At 50.8% G+C, this 24,821-nt stretch overlaps 1 protein-coding gene across 2 annotated transcripts in view; it reads right to left on the minus strand.

Moving 5' to 3' along the window:
- Positions 1 to 24,368, minus strand: part of ARHGEF5 (Rho guanine nucleotide exchange factor 5) — a 37,342-nt gene extending 12,974 nt beyond the window's left edge. The window contains exons 1-2 of one of the 2 annotated variants that reach the window (XM_075441835.1): positions 24,295 to 24,368; positions 685 to 4,267 (exon numbers count right to left, since the gene is read on the minus strand). In XM_075441835.1, coding sequence (XP_075297950.1) covers positions 685 to 4,252 — 3,568 coding nt within the window. In that variant the 5' untranslated portion in view covers positions 4,253 to 4,267; positions 24,295 to 24,368. The remainder of the gene's footprint in view (positions 1 to 684; positions 4,268 to 24,294) is intronic. The other variant, XM_075441844.1, reaches the window with a different exon arrangement.
- Between the last annotated feature and the right edge of the window lie 453 nt (positions 24,369 to 24,821).

Consider the following 24,821-nt stretch of genomic DNA (forward strand, 5'->3'; position numbering starts at 1 on the left):
CAGTCCTACATTCTCAGTTAGATCATCTCTTTCAGAAGGTCAGATTGGAACCTAAAGGTGTCAGTTGCAAAATAAAGGGAGGTGGCAAATAAACAGGGAACTAAAACATGCCGTGACAGATACGGGCTACTGAGGGTGTGTGCAGGCGTTCACCTTACTGCTTGGAAACCGGCTGCAAAATACAACGGCCGTGTGATGGCAGCAGAGGTGACGAGCAGAAGCTCAGAACTGAGCCCCATCAAGAAACTCGTCCCTGCAGGTAGGCCAAAACAGCCCGTGTGACTGAGTCAGGGCGACAGATCATTAAACGTGGAGAAAGGACAAGAGGAGAAAGTGGAAGCGAAACCGAGGGGTGAGGGCTCCGTGAAGCGGGATAAGCTCTCTGCTGCCGGCGTTGGTGTGAAATGAGGGGCCTGAGCCCCAAAGCTCAGCCCTCAAGAGGACGCACTGCTTACGGGGCAGAAAAGAGGAGCTGGGGTAGAGCTGGGAGAGGGGAGCCTGGGGAAGGAAAGCGAGGGGGCAATGCAGCTGGACTGAGGAGTATGACCAGAAAGGCATGCGAGCAATGTCGAGCTCTCCGCTCTCACGCCTCTCTGTCACACCGCCTATTGAATTTAATTGTACGTTTTTGGTATCTGCAGCGGGCTGGGGGAGGGGGGCTGTGGAACGGAGGAGAGGACTCACCCTGCAAGATGTCTGGTGGTACTGATGTCCTCTTCAGGCCCTGGCGGTGCCAGTCCTTGCTTTTTACTCTGCGTTTAATTGGGTTTTCTTGACTGGCTGCCAGCTCCTGTGCCGCTAACCTGATGGGTTTTTTGTCTGGCCAGCTCGATGATTTTTCCAAGGGTGAATGTCTGGGCATTTCCTCCTTTTGCTGAGCTACCAAGTGGTATTCTCTTCCTTCTCCTTCCAGCCTTTGCTTGACCCTCCTCTCACCTTCTGTTTTCTCTGTGATTGCCAATGCAGCTTGGATGTTCCTTGTGTCCACACCAAAGATGCCTGCCTGTTGCTCCCATGGCAGCTCCACTGAGACCTCCTCTTCTTGGAAGGTCGTTCTGGTGGTTGGTGGTGATGGAGGGCTGAGCTGGAGGAAGTGGATTGGATTGGTGAATGCTAGCATTGGAAGTGGCTGTGCAGAGTCTCCGCTCTTGGAGTCTGTGGATGTTACCAGGCCTTCCAGCGAGGGCCAAGAAGCATGGTCAGGTGAGTATTTTCCACACTGTATACCCATGTGCTGGTCTGCTGTTTCAGGGCTGGTGTCAGAGCAGCCAGCCAACGTTTCATTTCCAACAGCAGAAAAGCTTTTGGCCAACAAACTGACCCCCGAGTCATTAGAAGTCTCAGTATCGTGGGTACCTGAGTCACTGAGATCCCACTCTCTAGTTACTGGAACAAGGTCATCTTTCTCTACTACATCTTCTCCATCAGAAGCGGAGGCCACAGTGTTAGAATCAGACACAGAGGCAGCAGTCTGGGAAGGATGGCTTATAGTAGGGTGGATGGCTAGTAACTTGTTATTGTTCGTACCAGAGCTGCGATGTTGCCTGGAGCAGGGTACAACCACCAGTGGCTGGTAACGTTCAAGGGCTGGAGGCTGGGCAAGGTGATTTGCATTAAGTGCAGGGGCCTGAGCTTGACTGGGACTTTGGACATGGGAAGGAGGATGGGGAAGCTGTTTGGCATCAGGCTCAGACACCAGAGGTAGGCTAGAGTGGGACGCAGGGGACAGAGATTGTTCTTGTTCGTTCACAGCAAGGACCATATCTTCTTCAAAGGGCCAAGTCAGGGTGCTCAGGACACTGGAGATTCTGGATCCAGGCTCTTTTTGGTTTAAACTGCAGTCAGACTGATCAAGTAAAAGCATTTGTTGTGCTTCATGATCCACATTCGCTCCTGTTTCCTTTCCTTGGATAATAGCCCTCTTTTCTGGGGGGTTTTGCCGAATTGTCTCTGGGTGGTTCAGGGGAGTGGAAGTCCTGCCTGGTGTCTGGGGTGGTTCCAGAGGCCCTGCAGCAATAGCCACAGTCCTCCTATCCTCAGGAAGGCTCCCCTCTAGAGGAAGACAGCTCGTGTATATTACAGAGAAAGAAGACGGGCCACTAAGGTCTTCATGAAAGCCTTCCTCAGAAGTAAGGAGTTCAGGAGGAGCGTTGGCCTCCCCTGGATCAGTACTCACAACAGCAGTTTCCCCTGACGTTGGGTGCCGCACTTGTACAGAAGCGGCTTGGTTGGCTGGCTTCTCTACAGAGCCTAGCAGTTTGTTCAGGCTGGCCCCAGGACAGTCCTTAGGGGTCCCAGAGGCTGCTCCACCAGCACCTTCTTGCTGTGGGCCAGACGTTGAAGCCACAGAGGCAAGCTCTGAGGGTGAAGCTGGAATGAAGTCCTGAATCTCAGCTTTTCCCATATTTTCTGTAATGGCATGAGGATCTATGGGATCAGGTGGCTCCAAGTTCTTGGTACCAGAGGAAGGGTGCACTGGAACAGAAGCCTCGGGGTTCTCCACACTAGAAGGTGCTGCCACTTCTCCATGGAGTGATGCGTCTCTTTCATCAAACCTCTGGACAGCATTTCCATGCCCATCACTGTGCTCATCCTCCCCGCCCAGTCTTGTCCTGTCATCCCAGTCAGCTTCTCCAATATCCTGACCACCAATGGAAAAGCGGCCAGAGTCTTCTAGGTCTTCTGCCCGGTCAGAGATATGGCATGTGTGTGAAGGCACCACTGGAGTTTCACCCACTGGGTTCAGGTCATTTGAGGACAGAGGGCTGACAGCGGGTGGCTGACATCCAGAACCTGCGTCTGTGACATGAGCTTTCAGCAGCACATTCTCACCAGGATGCTGATCCACAGAGACAGGTTCCCCAGAAAGAAATGCTGATCCTGTTTGTTCAGCCAAGAAGACATTCTCCAAACCACAGAAGCCCACATTATGCCTGGGAACAGAAGATACCTCTGACCCAAAGGCTGATGACAGAGCCTCCAGTTTGAGCTCTTCCGTCTGCAGTTGTTCCTGCTCATTTTGTTCCTTGTTTTTCTGATCTTTGGGCTCCGAAGATTGTCCTTCTTCTGGCAGATTCTGCTCTTCACACTCTTGCTTCTCTTCTTCCTGCTGAAATTCAGACACTGCCTCCTCCTGTGCTGGTTCCTTACGCTGTGGAGTATTCGCTTCAATTTTTTTAGCAGTATCCTTTACTTGGAAGGCACTCTCTGCTGGAAAGGCAGGTCTGCCCTCTGTTTTTCTCTGATCATCTTCAAGATGAAGGCATTTTGGAGTCGATGAGTTTTCTTTCAGAAACATTATAGTTCTCTGGTCTTTGACCATGTTGCTATTCTTTGTTTCACTAGCTGAGATGCTTCCTTCCACTTGTAGTGAACTTATTTGGCTGTCATCTGTTAAGGTGGAAGACAACTGATGGGAAGAGGAAGACTCTGTACTCTCTTCTGAACCCTGGAGTGCTCTTATGCTTTCCTTAGCATCTTCAGAAGTGTAAGGTTTAGCCACATCCTCTACTCCTTCCTCTGAGGTAGGTTGCTCATCAGTTGCTTGTGCCACTTTTTTACTGCTTTGCTTCTGCTCTGCACCAGTATCAACCTCCTGCAAAGAATCCATGGAGATCTTATCCCGAAACGGCTCAGCCTTATAATGCCCCTCTGAAACGGTTTTACATACCAAGAAGCATTTAGGTGTGTCTCTCTGAGAGGAAGTGGCATCAGCCAAAGGAGCTTTTGGATGCTGGGCCTGAGGGTCTGAGCCATGAAAAGCCAGTTCTGCCTGGCACTGAGGAAACTCAGTGCTGAGGTCCACAGCCTGCAGGACATCATTGCCAGGGGCTGGCCCATCCTGGGCTGTGCTGAGAGAGGAAGAGTCCTGGTTGCTTTCCAGGTCAACCAGCTCTACTTGCTTAAGTTTCAGAGAACAATTCAGTCCACCCTCCTCTAAAAGCATGTCTCCTTCCAATTTTGAGAGTCCCTTTTGAGGCTCTGCATCACCTTGCTGCTGCTCCAGTCCTGCTGGCACATTTTTCACAGGGTTAGAGGGTCTGCCCAGCATCTCTGCTGCTTCCCCTGGAGCTGAAAGGCAGTCCTCAGGAGTGCTGAGCTCTGCTCCCTTCGCAGAGTCAGACGGGCTGGTGCTCATCTTGGCTGATGCGTGAAGGGCATGATGCTGCCTTCCGACTGCTGCAGAATCCCGAGCTTCCCCACTGGCTTCTGGGGGAGTGGTACCTCCCTCACTGGTTTCTTCAGACTCCATCAGCGACACATCCTGCTAAAGAAAAATGCATTTTTCTGTTACTACTACAGAATGAGACGGTGGATCTAATTAGCTTAAGAGACCTTTAAAAACAAGTACTAATGCAGCTGAGGAGAAAAAAATCACAAAAAACACCACAAAAATACGTACTTAGTGGGTGATTAGAACTAAGAAACAAATAGCAAGACTGAGGGCAGGCAAACACCTGATGTAAGCTTGCAGTATGAGAGCAACGCCAAAATAAAACTACTAGTGTTTTTTTTTTAGTTTTACATGCAAATCCAGAAAGTGACTTTCGTCAAAGAGCAGAGATGCTAATCTCTGTGTAAAGGCTGCAGTGCAACTTGTGAAAAGCGTTGGCCACGGCTAGCTATCTCAAAGCCAACAGGGGATACCAGAAAGCATTCAGAGAACAAGAAAACCATCAAAATCTCCATTAATTTTTGCGGGGCATGGTGGATGAATACTCATTACCTCTTTCAGTAGCTAGCTGAGTCTTAAAGATCTTTGATTTCAACAGGGAAAGGCCTGTACTTTGGAGCTGATGGGTTTCTTCACAGATCTCTGTGTATGTATGTGCAACGCAGGGCCTTATTGCAGCTGATGACAGGAATTGATTAACAAGACATGGGAATGTAAGGATTTGATTAACAGGTAATTAGGACATGACACAAGACACGAGATATTTGAAGGCTGTAAGCCACATAGGTTGAGAGGAATAACTCTGGTGTGCGTGGACCTATCTACAGACCACAAAGAGAAATTATATCATCATTTAGTCTCCTCTTTTGGGGGTGGGAGGGAAGTCATCTCAGGATTGTTGGACAGTTTCCCAAAGGATATGGTGGAATTTCCCATCCATTATTGCATTTGAAGTTCAGACATGACAAAGCACTAGGGAATGTACATTTGGGGAATGTCTGTGAAAATGATGGCAGAATCTGATTCACCGCTTTTATCTTTCAATCCCTACCTTAAAAGACATGAGAAAGAGACTAACGTCAGTGGCTCCTCTCCCTTTTCTTCTGCCTTTGGGACAGTTTCTCTAGTGTTCCAGCCTGTCTTCTCTATTCCCTATCCTAAGCTTACCAGAAATGGCTTATAAATGGCTGTTTTGGCCTGCTTCACATACACCGATACCCCTGCAGTCACACCAGAGCTTGTAATTTAGCTCTGAAGGATCTGCTGCAATGTGCAGCCACAGTCAGACTTCCCCCTGAATAAAGCTTCAGCGTTCTCCTCCTTCATCCTATCTTACAGATGTCAAAGTTTCCAGACACGAATGCGTATTCCTGCATCTTTTGGTCAGAGAAACCATTCCACATTTCTTCAGGTGAAAGCCCGCTAGCTGTTTAGTGGCAAAAAAAAAACCCAAGGCCTGGCTCTGAACTGCTCACAAAGCTCATTAAAAAAAAAAAAAAAAAAATCCTTTTCTTGCTCAAAACAGACAACCAAACACCTTTTTTTTGTGTGTCTGGCATTTCTAATTTCCCTACAATTTAAAAATAGCAATTTTTTCCAGGATTTCAGCTGCTGTTGTGGGGGAGGGGGGTGTGTGACAATTTCAACCTGGGAGACTTGCAGAGAACAGAAAGTCTCTGCATGAAAAGAGAAATCTTTGAGATCAAGGGCGATTTCCTTGTGCTGGAGTGGCTCTGTAGTCACAAGTAACTTTTTCTGATCCCACACAGAAAGTAAAAGCAATAAGGGCATGATTACATCTGCACTAATTGTCCCAGTTAACTCCCATGGCCAGGGCATGCCTGACCTGAAAGCTGGTTTATCACCTGTTTTTCCTTGCGTCAGGTGAAAGAGAACACCTGCTCATAAGCAAGGAGCCCGTGCTCTGGAGTTAGAACTGAAGCACTACTACACCTTCATCATGGGGATTGTCATCATCTTCTAGCTTTTTAAAAAATGGGGGAAAAAATGAGTTAACTCATCAGTTAACTTTGTTCCCACGTATTTTTTCTCATGTGATCTTTGATTTTTTGTTTATATTGAAAAGATGATCATCCTTACAAACCAAGGGCAAAACTGGGATTATTCAGCAAATTTGGGTCCCCCTTCCCCCCAGGTAGGTAGTCATCGTAAACAGTTCTAATTTCCACAAACGCTATGTTTCAGAGAGATGTGTCCATTCAGAGAGTTCCCACGGGGCTTCTGCCGGGCCTTACTGCTGTCAGTTTACAGGAAGCTACTTTGGGGCTGCCAAACGGTCTCCTGAAACTGCTGCACATGGGAAGGCACAGAACTATGGGGAAGAAGCACCGCACGGAAACAAGAGAGCTTGGCGGAGCACAGAAGTAGCAGGGTCATCCACTTGTGAGCAGCCACCTTGTCCAAGGCAGCATCGACTTCCCTTAGGTTGTCCCCAACAGGTACGCCTACCCCTCCTTTAACCACGGTTCCACGACCACATCAGATCACTGCTGTGCTGCACCGCTCTCAGCTCTGCCAGCTATCCAACTTGAGTGTCCCCTGCTACATGACTAGAGAAGTACTACTTCTCACAGCTGGCACAGGCAGTGTTCAAAAACGGGCTCCCCAGGAGCAGACAGTTTAGGGAGACAGCTGGTCTTGGACACAAGCTGAAGGCTAAGGAAGGCTTCATACTACTAAAGACAGGATGGCCCATAAAGGTCTGAACAGCAAGATCACAGAATCACAGAATAGTACGGCTTGGAAGGGACCTCTGTGGGTCACCCAGTCCAACCCTCCTGCTGAAGCAGGGTCACCTACAGCAGGCTGCACAGGACCTTGTCCAGGCGGGTCTTGAACATCTCCAGAGAAGGAGACTCCACAGCCTCCCTGGGCAGCCTGTGCCAGGGCTCCGTCACCCTCAGAGGGAAGAAGTTCTTCCTCAAACTCCAGCCCGCACTCTGTGAGGGAAAGAACCCTTGCTCGCTGTGCTGCTACAGATGCACACAACACTGGATTTCCTCTCACTAAGCTCAAAGACCCAGCTTCCCTGGCTCTGTTGCAAGGGATTTGGACAGGTGAAAGGACAAGTTTAAAGCTGCATTTGGACCAGTTCCACGATGTTCCTTGGAGACAGGGTAGAGGGAGGTGCAAGCAGATCAACGCTGGAAGCTGTCAAGTGAGATTTGTCTCATGATATTACTGCCAGGTGTTTTGCACACCTCAGGGAGAGCAAGGGAACAGCTCTGAGAAGTGATGCAGGAGGAGGGACAGGCAAACCCTCTGCCGAGACAGCGGGGGAGGATTTATGCATCCAGTCAGGGAAACAGTTCAGCTCCTGCTCGAAGGCTGGTGCGCTGCTGTGAAAGACGCGGACGTCTCCGCAGTAAGGACTCCGTGGAGACGGGACAGAAAATACAAAGACTGCCTGCACCTGTAACCTTCACATATGGAGGAGCTACATACAGAAGCCTAGTAGTTACTGGGAGACACTGTGGAGCACTGCTGTGATATGGTCCCACTACAGGTCAGCTTGGCCCTCTCCACCACAGAAGGGCCCAGGAGACCCCCAGGAGCCGGGTGAGCCAAAGCATGCTGTCCATTGGCATCTGCAGTCACGCCAATGACGTGACAGACAAGCATCCAGGAGCCTGTCTGGCAACGGCCAACTTCTAGCAGGCTACACAAACTCTCCCAGAAACCTCACCGCTACCGCTGCTGGGGCTCACTGGTCTTTCATGCCTCTCTGGATCAGAAGCTGAGCGTGCCATCTCCCCCTCTGCTCCAATGGTACTTCTCGAGTGAGGTGCTCTGATGGCCCCTGTTTAGATAAAGCTAGCCATACTCTTCTCCCAAGAGGGCCTGGAAATCCGAGACTTCAGCTCACGCACACGCAGCGGTGGGAAGCAGCTACCGTCGAACTCGTAGGTGATTCTGGGTGCACAAACTCACTGCGAGCTGGAGCCGTCAGAGGGTGCGGCTGGCTGCACGTCGGCACGAAAACAGAGGGGCAGTGCTTGGCCACACTGCAGCAGGGAACACAAAATTTGAGGGAAGAAGGGCGAGGGAGGAGCCCAGCTACGCAAGATGGGAGGGCAGCGGAATCACAGCATGTTGGGGGTTGGAAAGGACCTCTGTGGGTCATCCAGTCCAACCCCCTGCCGAAGCAGGGTCACCTACAGCAGGCTGCACAGGACTGCATCCAGGCGGGGCTTGAATATCTCCAGAGAAGGAGACTCCACAACCTCCCTGGGCAGCCTGTGCCAGGGCTCCATCACCCTCAGAGTGAAGTACTTCCTGTACTTCAGTTTGTGCCCATTGCCCCTTGTCCTGTCGCTGGGCACCACTGAAAAGAGTCTGGCCCCATCCTCCTGACACCCACCCTGCAGATATTTATAAGCATTTATTAGGTCCCCTCTCAGCCTTCTCTTCTTCAGGCTGAACAAGCCCAGCTCCCTCAGCCTTTCCCCGTAGGAGAGATGCTCCAGTCCCCTCACCATCCTCGTAGCCCTCCGCTGGACTCTCTCCAGTAGCTCCTCATCTTTCTTGAACTGGGGAGCCCAGAACTGGACACGGTACTCCAGATGGGGCCTCACTAGGGCAGAGTAGAGGGGAAGAAGAACCTCCCTCGACCTGCTGGCCACACTCCTCCTGATGCATCCCAGGATCCCACTGGCCTTCTTGGCAGCCAGGGCACACTGCTGGCTCATGGTCAACCTGTCGTCCACCAGGACACCCAGGTCCCTCTCCACAGAGCTGCTCTCCAGCAGGTGCGCCCCGAGCCTGTACTGGTGCATGGGGTTGTTCCTCCCCAGGTGCAGGACCCTGCACTTGCCCTTGTTGAACTTCAGGTTGAAGCACGAGTGGCCAAAGCAATTCCTGGGGATGGACGCATGCACCATCGCAGCTTTCCCAGAGTACAAAAGGCAGTGTGAATCCCATACTTCCTTCCACTGTGGGTTAATTCACCTGGATGGAGATGACAAACACTTCTGGTTTTAAATAGAAAGTAACTCACCTTCCCTCCCTCCCTCCTCCAACAAACAAGAAAGGAGAAATAACAAGTGCTGTCAAGTACAGACAAGCCCTTCAGCTAGCCAGGAAACAAGGAAGCAGAGAATTAAGTGAAGCCCTGAGATCCTCCTCCTCCTCCAAAACGTGGGAGAGACCTAGCTCGCTGCGCGCCATCCCCCCGCCCCGTGCCAGAGCCGGTGCCTGCCGGGCAGGACACCAGGGGCTCCGCTCCTTCCCACCGAGAGCTGCTGTCAGAGGAGAAAGCCGTCCACAGCCACCTTCGAGCGGCGCGGCCAAGGACACCGAGCTCCTTACTAAAACCAAGGCCTTCCCAAGCGGCCGGCCGCGCGGGCGCTCCCGTGATGGCAGGGCCAAGGCCGGGCATCGGCGCAGTGGCTCGGGCAGAGGGACCTCCAGAGGGGTGCAGGAGCGGGGTCAAAGCTCCGCAGGTCAGCAAGGGATTACGCAGGGCACCGGAGATCGGCGTGAAGGAGGGAAACGGTGTTACGCAGAGACAGCTCTGAGGTTTCGGAGGGCAGGTGGAGCCTGCTGTAGGAAAGGACGTAAAGAATAAGAAAAGCAATCTAAAAAGGTGCGTGACAAAACAACGGAGCGTCTACAGCAGCGCGAAACGGTCTACGTGCTGTCGGTATTCTCGGAACCAAGAGCCGCCTCGAGTGCTTCAGGCAGGGGAGGAAAAAACCAAACCTGTCAGCAGCACCCGATCTCCTGGGAAGCTGCTGCTGAGCTGGGAGCAGCGAAGGAGACCTCGCCGTCAGTCACACGATGCAGCCCGTCTGCCCGAGTTTTAACGCTCCCGGTAGCATCTCACTAGCTGTCACTAGTGGTAGGCACACTCAAGATACACTGAACCTATTAATTATCTAATGATTCACTAATTGAGAGAAAAAAAATATGGTTACCTTTCCTACCTTTTCTTCCATTTAAGTAGATTATAATACTTAACACTAACAAAAAAAAAAAGGCACCAAAGAAACAGCATTTTGGGCAGAACAAAATTTCACCTTGGGAATTGCTACTGAACATTTGCTAAACAGCAAGTGAAGACCGCGGCTTGGATTGCACATTGCACTTCCCAGAGATGCAATAAAAATGATTCAGCCTTAAAATAAAATGGGGTCACCTGTATATCAAGCAGAGCTGAAGTTTTATATTCATAAAAGCCACGGATAAGCCTTGATATTCTGCAATCTTCTAGTACGAGAGCAAGCAAGAACGGCGTATGGTTCTCGCTGCTGTAGCTTAGTAGAAAGACTGCTGACACTACTGGGTGGACAGAGGAAGGATTCCCTCAGTGAAAGCAATGTACAGAGTCGCTGCAAGCTGCTCTGTGCAGGTCCCTCTGCAGACTCTGGGGATGGAGAGACGACTGACAGAATCCTCCGGGGCACGAAAGGAGGAAAGGCCTCCCGAGATGCGTGCTGTGATTTTTTTCACGCGGTGCTGGCTGCTAGCAGTATGCTATACGTGTTCCTGGACAGCGGGTTCGCTACAAGCTAGAGGAGTTCCCAGTTTCTCTGTAGACACAGTGATTCAGGACCTAGACGGGAGAGACTCTCCAGTTAGCAGCAGAAATTTCGCCGTCTCCTACTATGCTGCAGGAGCATGAGCCAGAATCCCACACCGCTGTTTTTGAGTCTCAGATTAAAGAATACTAATGTTTGCACCAAACCATTTTGACAGATGCAAATGCCATTAAAGCATCAAAGGGCTTGGAAATACACTTGAAAGCTTGGCTTTGGTCAGAGTGCACGGTGGAACCATGGCTGAGCACGGCTGCTGTCACGTTACCTGCAGCAGTCCTGAGCACAGTTCAGCTACAGACAGATAAGGACGAACAACATTCAGCGAAGTGGACTGGGACAAACTGTCCTCCCCTGCAGAAAGGGCCTCTGAAGTGACCCTGTCTGACGTTCTTGGCAAACACGTAACACAGCCTCTTTCACAGGCAGATCAAATTCCACCTTGAAAACCGTCGGATTTCTTGCTGCTGTTATCCATGGCTGTCAGAGCCCTACTGGACAGAAGACACAGTTGGGAGATTTTAGCAATATGGGATGACTGACAAGCTGTACAGCAAAATATGCCCAGCCATAACTATACTGGCAAAAATGCTGCTTTTGTATCAATAAAAGCATATCCTACGCAACCAAAACAATTCCTCAACCACCAACAAAACTGCACTTGTATGTCACACCATGCCAACGACTTCCACCAGCACAACTTCAGGAGCCGCAACAGCTGTACCTACAGCAAAAACCTGTACCACGTAGCTGGCTTCACAGAATCACAGAGCGTTCGGGGTTGGAAGGGACCTCTGTGGGTCACCCAGTCCAACCCCCCTGCCGAAGCAGGGTCACCTACAGCAGGCTGCACAGGACCTTTGTCCAGACGGGTCTGGAATAACTCCAGATATTCAATATTGTTAGTTCCATCAACTGGACAGAACAATAAAAAATTGTTGGTATCAACATACCATGAGACAGCAATAACAAAAAACCCCAAAATCCTGAACGCATTTGTCCTCATTTTGTGCTTTTAGAACGCATGCTTTCAGCCTTAGCTCCCCACAGAATTCTTAATTACCTTATGACTTCAGCAATGAGATTTATAAAAAAATGTGAAAAAAAATGTTGTGAGACTCGTATCATTATCAAAAGTACTTGGCAATACTGCAATAATGATGCAGCTTTGTACTGAAAACGGCAGCTAAAGAGAAAAAAAAAAAAGGATCCATCCAAAAGGGCTGTAGGGAGGCGTGTGGGGAAAACAGATTTTGGTACGACCCTCCCCTAACCCAACTTCTCAGGGAACAAACAATTCTTTCTTGGAAATTCAATTGGTGTACTTAGATCGAAGAAGCTAACTAGTACAGCGATACATGTTTGCTATTAGGAGCAAAAAGTATTAGGCATAAATAAAATGTTATAAGAAATGTAAATGTGGGAAAGCCCCAGCAAGGACCCCTTCCCTCTCCCCATGGAAAAATAGCTTCACACACCCAAAGCCACAGGAATTGTGTGGGTGCTGAATAGGAAGGTACTAATGCAAACACACGGAAAACTTGTTGTTACTCACAGTATAGCGCCTGCGTGGCCAGCTGGCGTAGGTTTACTGTGCGCATCACAACATTTTCTGTTTTTCATGTAGTCCCACTTCCTAGAATCATGTGGTTATGTGAGAATTTCGGCTTACAATTAAGAAAAATGCACGTCTGGCCTTTAATGGGTGTGGAAAAGGCCTGAAAAACAAAGTATGGCTCAAAAATTAGACCTTGCTGTCTGAGTTTATCTTCATTTTTCAAACCAAGATGTTAAGCCTTAACTTGGGACGAACGAGAGCAAGCGAACCCCCTCTTCCCCCTCTGCCTGGTTACTGGCTTTCAGCAGTGGGGACTGATGACACTGAACTCCTTCGCAGAGTATGCAGACCTGATCCAGCGAGCTACGTGAGCTACCAGAAACTAAAAGACCGTCAGAGAAATATGCTGTGGTATAACTGGATTAACAAAGATGAATAATCAAATTCGACAGGCCCGATTTAGGTATTGCAGATGTTTGGCAAAGTTCATCTGTTTATGGCCCAGTCCTAAAAAGCTGCAGAGCTCCTTCAATTCCTTCTGCTGCTGCTGGCTGTACAGACCACCCGACCCCACCTGGAACCAGGTCCTAATAAATTTCGATTAAGACTTGATGCGGCGCCCTGAAAGATTAAGGCAATATCCACCCAGGCTGCTGCCATCTTCTCCCACGTGCCAGCGCGCGTGTGGTCATGGGTGAGCCAGCTCAGGGAGTTCTCAAGCCAAAAAAACAACCCAGAAGCAGAGCGACGCGAGCGGCCGTGAAGGTGTGACACAGATGTACGCAACACTGGATTTCCTCTTACTAAACTCAAAAAAAAAACAACCCCAAAGCAGTAAGTGGGACTGCCGAGCGCTGCGGAGGTGGAAACCGGCGCGCCCGGCCAGCCCACGCGGAGCCGAAGCGACGGAGCGGGGAAATTTCACATTTTCGGTACCGGCCCTCTGCCAGTAACACGTTTCCTACCCTTCCAGGTCAGAAGCGGGCGCTACGGGAAGCCGTATATTCTAATCAGATTTACAACCATTTCCACAGGAGCCCTTATCTCAGGGTTTAACGCTTCCTTGTCTCGTTGTTGCCACCAACTCTACGGTGCCCACGAACCCAAAGACAGCCTTTCTCTCCTCAGCACAGGACTGGGCGTAAAAGGACATTGCATGGCAGGCAGATCAACTCGAAGGAGCCAGCCCCCTGTCAGCAACTCTGAAAACAAGTAATAGCAACAAGGAGATGCCAGGGAAAGCCCTGGAAACCCCCTCAAACCCTCTGCAAAGTCTAGCACGGAAATACTCAAATGGAAGGGGAGGGGAAGGCATTTCTGTGAGTTTGTCTTTCGGATTGAGTGGTGAACAGTTATATAAATCAGGGTTTTAAATTGTGTAACTGATAGACATCAATCTTATGAAATGCTTTTTTAGAACTAGCTTCACCAATTACCGCTACCTTATTTCAAAGTTTATAGTCGTAATTAAAGCTCACAGATGATGTAGTTAAGATTTAGCATTAGTTCCTAATACGGTAATTAACACAGCATATTATAAAAATTAAAAAAAAATAAAAAAGTGGAGCCCTACAGGTACAACCTGAAAAAAAATTAAGAAACAGCACAGCTAGATCAACACTACTGGTATTCTCTATTTCAGCAATATTTCTCCTTATTTGTCAATCGCCAAAATTATGCCCTCATACTTTCATGTGCAGTACAGCTCCAAGTCTGTATTACTTTAAACCATGGATTTTATACCAGCTCAGAAATATCACTAGCATTTCCACAATGTACTACTTACAGTATTTTTCCCATTTTAATAATTGAATGAGTTTCAATGAATAAGGAACAATTCCAGATATCTGAATACTTCCTCCCTCCATTTTCATTCTTCTGCATACGAATGAGGGGGCAGAGTCTGCTTCCCACCACCACCCTTCAAGATTGCCTAAAACAGTACTCCTTGATGGCTCCATGGCTCTTCAGATATTAGCTGAGCAATTAAAATCCTGAAATTGCCCTTTGGCAGTCTTTGAAGACATCAGCCCTGAGACTTGACTGGCCTACGGCTTCCTTTTCCTCAACCCTGTGGCACGTAAAACCACCTCTCTCTCTCCCCTCCCAGGTCCCACCCCACCAGATGGAGACACACAAAGACTTGATTTCACTCCCCTGCCTGAAATTCACCCCAAGCTCATGACTTCAGTGTGCTAGTGAGAAACCAGAGCATGAGGCAATTGAACTCCTAACAGTCATTGTGACTAACAGTGTCATACAGACCCGATACCATTTCCTTTACCTCTTTTATGACTCGATCACAGAATAGTGCCAGCTCCAGCTGAGGAATGCAAAGTCCTCAGTGCACTCGCATCCACCAACCTACGCAAGCGTGCAAGTTATATTCTAAATGAGGTTGTGCATACTTCAGCATGAATAAGAAACTTCCCCTGGGAAGCTACAGCCACCAGTTAAATGAAATCCAAGACGGGGCTCGCTCTCTTTCCCATTACCTGCACCACACTTTGATCAGCGGGGCATAAACAAGCCCATAAACATCCCACCTCTCCCAAGTTCAGTGAGATACAGCAGAGTTCCTCCAGTTCAGCCTCACAGGTGGTGCTCAGTCGTAACTTCCGACGTAGCCCATCAAACTCACCTAAATATGGACTTGGCACGCAGCACACCGCTGCGCTTACAAAAAAGTCACTACAGGCGATAGCAAAGCATACGATCCGGCATGGTCAGTGTAGTTCAGGAAAGCTAAGAGCAACAGAGGTGCTTGAAGGGAGAAGGACTGGGAGGGTATCAGGAAAGGAGGCAGGGGTGTCAGTGGACGGTGCCCAAGAGGGAGGGAAGAGTCAGAGCTCTCCTTCTCAGAGTCCGCTTCCAAAACGCCTTCCTGTACGGAAAAAGGGGTCTTCAGGGTTACCTCTGCCAGGCTGATGCACTTGGGGAACCTGGCTCCAAGCACAAACGTTGGCTGACTGTTACTGGACCCAGCACCTCGCCTCTGCCATGTGTGACAGCACTCAGCGGACAGGCACGGGGCACGAAGCGAGTGACTTTTTGCAAGCCCCTGGATCAACAGGACAGAAGAACTGCAAGCGAGGCAGAGAGCTGGGGACAAGATGAGAAGCGAGGGTCCCAGCCTCGCAGCGAGAGGCCGAGACAGAAGCCCTTGCCTGGGAGTAGCAGCAAAGCAGAGGGTTTAAACAACCCAAGTTCACCTACTGGTTTATGAGCCACGGCTCTGCCTCTGCTCGGCGGCAAACCTGGACGGTTGTACCTGGCTACGACTCGCTGCCACGAGGCTGCTGAAGGGAAAGACAGTGACACGTGTCTTGATGTGACAGATCTCCTCTGTCACGCTCGGCAGCGCTTTACGCAGGAGGTGTGACAGATCACAGCAGATCGGCTCCCAAGAAGCAACTGCATTAAGGACGGTGCAATTACAGCTACACCCACAGCAGGAGATGCTGGCATTACTGCTCTGGTCACACACATGTGAAACACCCTGCACTCCAGACTTTTGGCTGTTCCTGCTCTGCTAGCATTTACCCTAACAGAAGATGATAAAGACTCACCCATAGAGCTGTTATTTCAAGACTTGCCTCTACTAACAGCTACAGCTTGTGAACAGTTAGACACAGTTGCGGTCACCTAGAAATGCCAAGCTAGTGGGTCCACAAAGGATGACTATGATCATCGGTACCATAACGCAAGGCTGGAATGGGAACATGGACATTAGGATACTAGGTGCTCTCCTTCCTTCAATTCCCCACTGCAGTCATTCATTAAAAGAAGGATCTACAGGAGGCTTTGATTACAATGAGGTTTTTTTCAACGCAACCAAGAACTGTGCCTTCATCCCCAGACGTCATGCGTCTGCACCACCAGTTCCTAATTCTGGCAGTTTCCAGCAGCTTCTGCCTGTCCGAGGGTCATCTGCGCAGCTGAGGTGATACCAACCCCTCCTACCTCACAGACCTACTCTGAGGATTAGTCAGGGAGTGGCTGCTCAGCACACTGAATATGCAAAGCCCTGTTATAAACTCCGTATCTGATTGCAAGTGTAAGCAAAGTCTTATTGAAGCAATCCCTTCACTAACAAAAATATGTTGACTGCCCATTCTGTTCCTTCCTTCTGTGTCTTTTGCCTCCAAGTTTTTCAAGATACAAAACAGGTTACTAAGATATTTTCCTTTTGTGCTGCAGAGATGCTCAGTACAAATAATAGACATTTTTCACACAAAGATGTGACCATAATTAGTTGTTTTAGCTCATTTTGGACCAGTATTTCTCTGGTATCATACTTCTTGTACTGTAAGGATCTCGCTGCCCAGTCAAAGCAAGCTCCCGCCCCATAACCTCACATATGTCAGATATTCACAGGGTCTGTTTCTCACTGCAGGCACATTCAGGTAAGACCCCTTCCGCAACTCCACCAATTTTACAAGCTTAGGACATCCAGCATTGGCTATTTCTTGCTACCTCCAAGCACAAAACTGTCTCTCCACCAAACCGTTCTTTAAAACCAAGTTGGTGGTTTTGCACCTGCTTACCTCCACACTTCTGTATTTGGCTCCTGCGTGATTTTTTTTTCTTTAAACGCACTTTGTTCACTCTTTTTCATTGTCACAGTCAAATTCTGTACAATGCCATCTTTTACATTAACTGATCAAAGGAAACATGCTAGTAAAACATAAGACATTTCAGGGCAGATTTGCTTTCTCATTGCCTTGCTGAACTTGAGGTTTCTGTTCATGCCAGTTTCCACTGCACAAGCAACCCAGCAGATCTCAGCTTCTCTTGTTCCGTTCTTTTTTAAGGTCATTTTGCTGTAACGATCAGAGTCTGAGTTAATCCATTTTTCCATGATGCTGCGTACAGAACGAAGGAAAAATGGCACTGGTATGTCCGGTAACACCCACTGGGCAACTCAGCTGTCATTTCTACACACACAGCCACAATTTTAGGCTGCTTTTTATGGCCCTGACCCTCCCTTGTGACTGGTCAGAGCACACACTATAACGGCATAACTGGCATGCCTGGCCTTGCTCTTCCAGGATAAGGCACATGTCATTGCTCCAGCATACTTCCAAATTGCTCATCTTCCTTTCTCGGCCCCTCTCTGAAATGAAACAGCTCGTTTTACTCATTGTGCAGGGGCAGGAAGAGAAGGTGGACTGCACAAGCCATGTCAGAGGAAGATTGTCTTGCCAAGGTGGCACAGGACTCTGGCTGAAACAAGCAGTGTTGACCCTGGGCCTACAGGAACACCTTGTACCTTCCCTTTCAATCCCCGCCACGTGCACTAGGAGATCATCCCCCTCTTCCCAGTGGTGCTCAGGGATGAGGAAGAGAGCAACAGTGAAGTAATGTTACCTCCCATCCTTCAACACAGCACCAGACGGTGTTAGGAAGTCGCTGGGCAACTGGAGGGGTGAACCCACCTGTCTCAATCACTTGTGCATTTAGGAAAGCACACTGTGACCCATAGTTTGCTATAAAAATAGAGGTACTCCCACTTCTTTTCGCCTGTCCCCCCACAGCATCCTCTCTCAGCGCTGAGGCTTGTCAGGTATGAAGTCACGACAAGGTTGTGCGCTAAATTGCAGCCTTCTCAGTGCTACCCCCACCATCCATCTCGAGCCTCTTCTTGCCTATACCTGAAACTTGCCTTTCCAGGAGAAAAAACCTTTCTGGGCAGGGCTAGAGATGGGAGAGAGAAGTGTGTCATTCTAAAACCACCCCTAAAATCTGTCACCTATATTGTATTCAGACTCAAGCCTGAAATCTCTCCATGTACAAAGAGAGTTCCAGAAGAAGAGAGATGCAGAGAAGCAACCGACAATGGGAAGAGCTGTCTGAGCCATCTGCAGTATCAACGATCAGGACCAAATCCTCACTGTTGTAAGCACTGCACAGCGAGATACCGTCCCTGTCCTGCAGGGCTGGCAGGATGCTTGGAACACCTCCTCTCCTCTAAATCCAGCAACAGAGGGGAATGACGTACACGCTGCACCTTCTCAACTGCGCTGCTACGCAATCTGACAGCCCTCACCTGTACAAAGAGACAGTGATCTCAGAGTACTGCAGCAAGGAGATCGACTCAAATGTTGCAGCTAGATTACATTTCGCAGGGGTAGAGTTTCCCTCAGATGCCCGCATTACGGAATACCTACGGTAAAGTTTCTGCGTCTGAACAGAACCGCAGGCTTAATCCATGCCAAAAGGACTTTACCTAGAGACTCACAGAATCACAGAATCACAGAATGGTAGGGGTTGGAAGGGACCTCTGTGGGTCACCCAGTCCAACCCCCCTGCCGAAGCAGGGTCACCTACAGCAGGCTGCACAGGACCTTGTCGAGGCGGGGCTTGAATATCTCCAGAGAAGGAGACTCCACAGCCTCCCTGGGCAGCCTGTGCCAGGGCTCCGTCACCCTCAGAGGGAAAAAAACTCGACCCACTAAAGACATGGCTACAGCATCAGAGCTTTGCTAGGCATGGGTATGGCTACGGCATCCTTCCTTCTGGGAAATCAAGCACACCAGCAAAGCCACCCTTACTGGCGTACTCTGTTTCCGCTAGCACCTCCACAAAGGACAGGAGTCTGTAGTGAAGACATAAAGGCCCAGTTACGATTTATGCAAGTCAAAGAACACATGTAGGCACTTTTGATCATTACACCTGCAAATTTTTGTGAGTATAAAGTGTACATGTCATGAGGCTTACACATGCTTATTTTTTGTAGCTGCCCTGCAACACTGTGGCCAAAGCATCTTCTTCTTGCCAGCCCTCCTCCTGCTAGTGGTGTACGTGTTAGTAACTAACACCGATCTGGGCATTTACTTCTGTTATTAAGCAGATATCAAGGGTAGCCATGGCAGCCACCTTGTGGCAGCGCTGAACAGCGACCGTGTCCAACAGGTCACCAGTCTGCTCCTAACCCAGACTCGGGCCTTGCGCCACACGTCCACTGGTTATTTAGGGCTACGAGGACGATGAGGGGCCTGGAGCATCTCTCCTACGAGGAGAGGCTGAGGGAGCTGGGCTTGTTCAGCCTGGAGAAGAGAAGGCTGCGAGGGGACCTAATAAATGCTTATAAATATCTGAAGGGTGGGTGTCAGGAGGATGGGGCCAGACTCTTTTCAGTGGTGCCCAGTGACAGGACAAGGGGCAATGGGCACAAACTGAAGCAGAGGAAGTTCTGTCTGAACATGAGGAAGAACTTCTTCCCTCTGAGGGTGACGGAGCCCTGGCACAGGCTGCCCAGGGAGGTTGTGGAGTCTCCTTCTCTGGAGATATTCAAGACCAGCCTCGACAAGGTCCAGTGCAGCCTGCTGTAGGTGACCCTGCTTCAGCAGGGGGGTTGGACTGGGTGACCCACAGAGGTCCCTTCCAACCCCTACCATTCTGTGATTCTGTGATCCCGGGGTGTCTGCAAGCTGAATCGTGCCCTGGCATGACCAGGCTCCTAATCCCCTCCCCCCTAGAGGGGGGTATTTTGGATCCATGAACTCTGCTGTTGGATTCGTGGATGAGTGGCAGCCGCTCCTCACCTCTCCTCCTCCTGTCACACCCGTTCTGCTCACCAGCCTGTGGCTCTGCTCTGCCCACAGGCAGCACATCCAGGGGACCGCCAGGCTTGTGGATCCCACTGGGCACCACCTCATCCTGACCCAGGCAAGGCCTTGGGAAGTTTTGTGTGTGATTAGCGGCAGGAACTCAGCGCCGAACGCACTCTGAGCACCAGCAAGGCCAGGGGCAGCGGACCTCGCACACCGAGCACCCGGTGCAGGCAGATGTTCAGTCTGAGACTACCAAGAGGCAGTTTCGTGTCCGAATGCCACACGCTTCCACGTGACTTACTGCAAATAGGATACATTCTCAGGAAGCTAATTTATGGCCAGCTCCGCTTTAACGCAGCATTCTCTGAGCAGCAGGTTCCTACCACTTCAGTTCACTTCTTGTATACAATCTAATTACAGTTTCTATAGCCACTCCTCCTCAACCTCTCCTAGCATTGGAACACCCTCTATTTTGTATATATTTACATATGTTTGTCTATTTGCATACGTACATTTGTACACATGTCACGGTAATCAACCTTCCCTGCTTCTAAATTTTTCCCACTATCAAAACCAATAGCCCTCCCTCTGACCTTGCACTGAACTTGTACTAAAGTCATGGGAATTTCTTCTTTGACTTCATCCAGCTGTAATCCAGCCCCCAAACTGTGAGCCCAAAATGAGTCTCCACCACAGGCTCAGTTCCACATCCCCTGCAGTGTTCAGCGTTGCACTTGAAGGAACGGCATTTAAAACAATCGATGGGGAATGGGGTTTGTCCCAGAAAACTAATTCCACTAGAAAAGCAAGAAAATTGGAGTCAAGATTAATGAAGCTTTCCCAAAAGGGTACCCACCTGGCTCAGGCACTGAAAACCACTGAGAACCTCACATCTACAACACACAAATAGGTTGGCTCGCAATTTCTCTGCACTGATGAACCTTTCATAGGTACCAGTACGTCACAGCCAAGGCACAGACCTTCTTCTTGGTATGTTACATGCTCTTTCCCACACACAGTCTAACTCCAACGCACATTTCTTGACCACAGGTGTAAATGCAGCTGACCTAAATCCAGTCTTGGCTAAACCCGGTTCTCCCAAGTCACGGAACCGAGTTAACCCGGGCTACTGAGCAAATCAAGGCAGCTATTCTCACACATCCACTGGAAAGGGAAGGTAAAAAAAAAAACCCCAAAACATTAGCTTCCATTAAGCTTTAAGGTAAGGCGTGCTTGTGACAATTCCTGTACCTCAAGCCTTAGTTTAACAAGCTCTTCACCTTGCCAAAAGGAGTCCCATGCTCTGCCCTCCTTCTTCCCACCCCCACGCTGTCCTTTCTCTGCTGGTGGTACAGGCACACATGTGGCCCCACAATGAACCAAAGCAGGGAACTGACACGGATGACAGCAGGTAGCCACGACGGCTTCTCTCAACGGCAGTGCCAGCCGAGAGGATTTGTGCAACCTCAGCCTGTTTGTCCAAGCACAGAAATGAAGGAACTAAATGTACCATTCCCTCTTGCAGCAAATCCAGCACAGGCACGGGATGCTGTTGAACGAGGTAGTTCCCCTCCAGCTTTCTCCCATCCAGTGGCATGCTACCCTTCTGCACCAGACCCAGCACCATCTGGCCACAGGGCAGGCTGATCCAACTTCCAGATCCAAAAGTCATATTTTTTCATTCAGGGAAGAGGGTTAATTTTCAGTTGGAGCGTCGATTGAACTGATTTGAGGCCGCTTGGTCACTAGATCTCATCCAAGGGAAGCGGCAGGAGCTTGCAGTCACCACTGGACGAGAACCGGATCGTTCCTTCAGCAGCAGCCTGTAGTTCCTCTGGATTAACCATCACGTGAAGCCGTACTCCGAGCGACACACGGTATTCGATCACATTTCTGTGCACACAGACACCACAGCCAGGCGCACTCAGCCGCTGGTCTAAATCACACCAGCCACCCTACGACTGCAGCTCCACAACGGCCTCTCCCCGGAAGGAAGAGGTTAGCATGGAGAACAGCTGCACGCTCGCAGTACAACAGGCCATCTTTTTGCTGGAATGTGTCATCCTGGCAGCAACAGGCTCTGTAATCTGGCATGAAAATTTGTAGCAAGACTTCGTGGTTAGGAACCGGGCTGGACAGATGGAGATAAGAAATTAGCGAGGGTAATAAGCCATTGGAGTAATTTACCTGGGGAACCAGCGCAGTTTATCACTTGATATCTGGAAATCAAGACTGGACACTTTTCTAAGAGAATTTTGGATCTGATGCAGTGATAACCAGCTGGGAATGTAAATACCTGCTGGGGGTCAGAATAAGGCATCTGTCCCCAAATGGCCAACATGATGAACACCAACTGCACAATGACCTCAGAGAAGAGGGAAAGAACTTCTCTCTGTATAGCCCAAGTGCCAAAACAATAGAGCACAACTACACTTGAAGCCACTTCCAAGTACTTCATTAAAAGATACAACAGCAGTTCAGCAAAGCTGAAAGGACTTACAACACTTACCAGGCACGACTTATGAAATAAACCAGCTATGAATAATTTAGCTAAACAGTAGCTAAGTAGCCAACATCAAACCAGAAAGATACGAGATGACAGAAAGCACAGTAACTCTTAGAATCAAATATTACTGGGAAAAAATGTGATTCCAATTATGAAGTTGAAATTCCTTGCAGGCTGTTTCTTAAATTTTGCCTGGAATAACCACAGAGAGTGAAGGTCATTTACACAGACACAAACGAGTTAAATAAAACATCCCACTTTAAACCAGACTCCAAAGTAGAGAACATTAAAAAAAGAACCAAACTAAAAAAAAAAAACACCCTGTAGCAAAATTTGTATCTTTACCTCTAGCAAGCACTTGAAACAAGTGAACCATAAGAAAGGAGAAGACTCAACAGCACAAGAGCAAGAACATCCATCTGAAGTTAACAGGATGAAATAAAAAAAAAAGTCACAAGGAACAGACTCTTACCATAAAAATCTATCAGGATGTACAAGAGGTTTCCAGAGGAAGCACTTGTGTCCCACTATTTCAGACAGCAGGGAGAAGGGGCTTCAGCAAGAGCACGGACCTCAAGCCTAGTTGCCTGTTGTGACCAACAATTACGCTGCGTAACCCCGCTCGCAGATTTATCAAGATGGCTCGGGCTACTGCGCAGCCAGCCCAACACGAATGCTGCCCTCGGTCACAACCAGGCAAAATGAGGTTCTACACGGAAACCAGCTGAGCTTTTCCAAATATTAACAGCAACTGAGCATTCAGAAGAATTTAGACCTGGTACAACTTTGAGCCCGACTTACGGATGCCTCCTCCTCACCCAATCCAGTCCCTGGTCTGAAATCTGGGTCACCCATACCTAATTCCTCCAAACCAAGCCACCTCCCTCCCGTGCAACCCTTTAAAAGGACTCTGCCCTCATCCAAGCCCTCTAGGTTAGGAGAAACTCCAAAACGCCAAAGAACCGGGTCGCAAAACTCCCAACACATTGCAGATGTGGCTCGGTCGGAGAGGAACGGGCGCGCAGCTCCAGGAGAAGCCAACGGTGCCCGCACCCAGCAGCTCCTCGGCGAAGCCAAGTCAGCGCGGAGGAGCCCAGCTCGGGGCTCCCTCCCTGCCCCCGTGCTCCCTGCCGGGTTGAAGCCCGGTCTCGCCCACCCTCGGGGAGTGAAGGCGGTGCGAGGGTGCCGGGGTGCCGGCGGGAGGACGGCTCAGGCCGGAGCTCCGGAGCCCGCTGGCAGCTCGCCTGGGGCTCCCGGGTCGCCCACGGGGCTGCGAAGCGGCCGCGGGAAGCAGCCGGGCAGCCAGCGGCAGGCAGGTGCCGCGGCCTCCCGCGCCCGCCCGCCCGCAGAGCCCGGAGGAGAACGGCCGAGCGTCCAGCCCGCAGCCCCGGCACTCCCGGGCTCCGAAGCGCCCGCCTGGGAGGCACCGTTTCTGCGGGAGGAGGCCCGGGACAGGGCCTGCGCTGCGGGCCCTCCCTGCTACCGGCAGCGGGGGACGGGGACGGGCGCTGCCGGCGGGGCGCGGGGCCTCGCCGTCCCGCCCAGGCCGCCGCCGAGGCTGCGGAGCCCCCGGAAAGGCGGCGGCCCCGCGGCGGGAGAGGCTCCCGGGGCCGCGGGCCCCGACGGGAGCGGCCCTCCCCGCGCACCCACACCTGTGCGCGCCGGGCCCGGCCCCGCGGAGGAAGGAGCGCGGCAGGGCCCCGCCGTCCCGGCTCGGGAGGGGCGAGCGCTGCCTGCCCCGGAGAGCCCTCCTCCCCGTCCCCCCCGGGTCCCGAGGCGGTGGAGCCCTCCCCTCCTCTTCTCTTCTCCCCCACCCGCCGCCCCGGCCTCAGGGGCCGGCCGGCCGCCCCTCCGGCCCTGCCCGGCCCCGGCGGGGATCCGGCGCCGGGCCCGCGCCTCGCCTCACCCCGCCGGGCCGGGCCGCCCCCTCCGGCCGCGCTTACCTGCGCCGGCCTCCCATGGCCGGGCCGGGGCCCCCAGCCCTCGGCAGCCGGGCGCCGTCTCCCCGCGGGGCCGCAGGTACGTCCCAGGTGAGCCGGGCACACCTCCAGGAAGGCAGGCGGGCCGCCCTGATTGGCGTGCGGGGCGCAGCCGGCCGCCGCCGGGCCGCGCAGCCGCCGCCTCGGCGGGCCCGGGCCGGGGCCCACGGCCGCTGCGCTCCCCGGGGCCCGGGCGCGGCCCTCCGCGCCCCCCGGGAGTAAGGTACTGGGCTTTTTGGTTTTTAATTTTTATTTTATTTTTTTAATTGCACTGGGTTTGGGTGGGGGAAAAAGCTGCTGAGCGCCTCGTTGCGCTGCCCCCAGAGCGGGTACGCCTGACCCGCTGATCCCGGGCTGGCTCGGGAAACGGGGGGGCTTTTTATCAACGTGGTGTTAACGTTTTGTTTTCTTTTTTTAATTTTTATTGATCACCTCAGCCTCTGGGTTTCGCCGCTCCATAAGGTCACTCCTGAACTTTGCACACGTGAACC

Source organism: Opisthocomus hoazin, chromosome 1 (genome assembly GCF_030867145.1).
Source record: "Opisthocomus hoazin isolate bOpiHoa1 chromosome 1, bOpiHoa1.hap1, whole genome shotgun sequence".
In the NCBI taxonomy this organism is placed as follows: Eukaryota; Metazoa; Chordata; class Aves; order Opisthocomiformes; family Opisthocomidae; genus Opisthocomus; species Opisthocomus hoazin.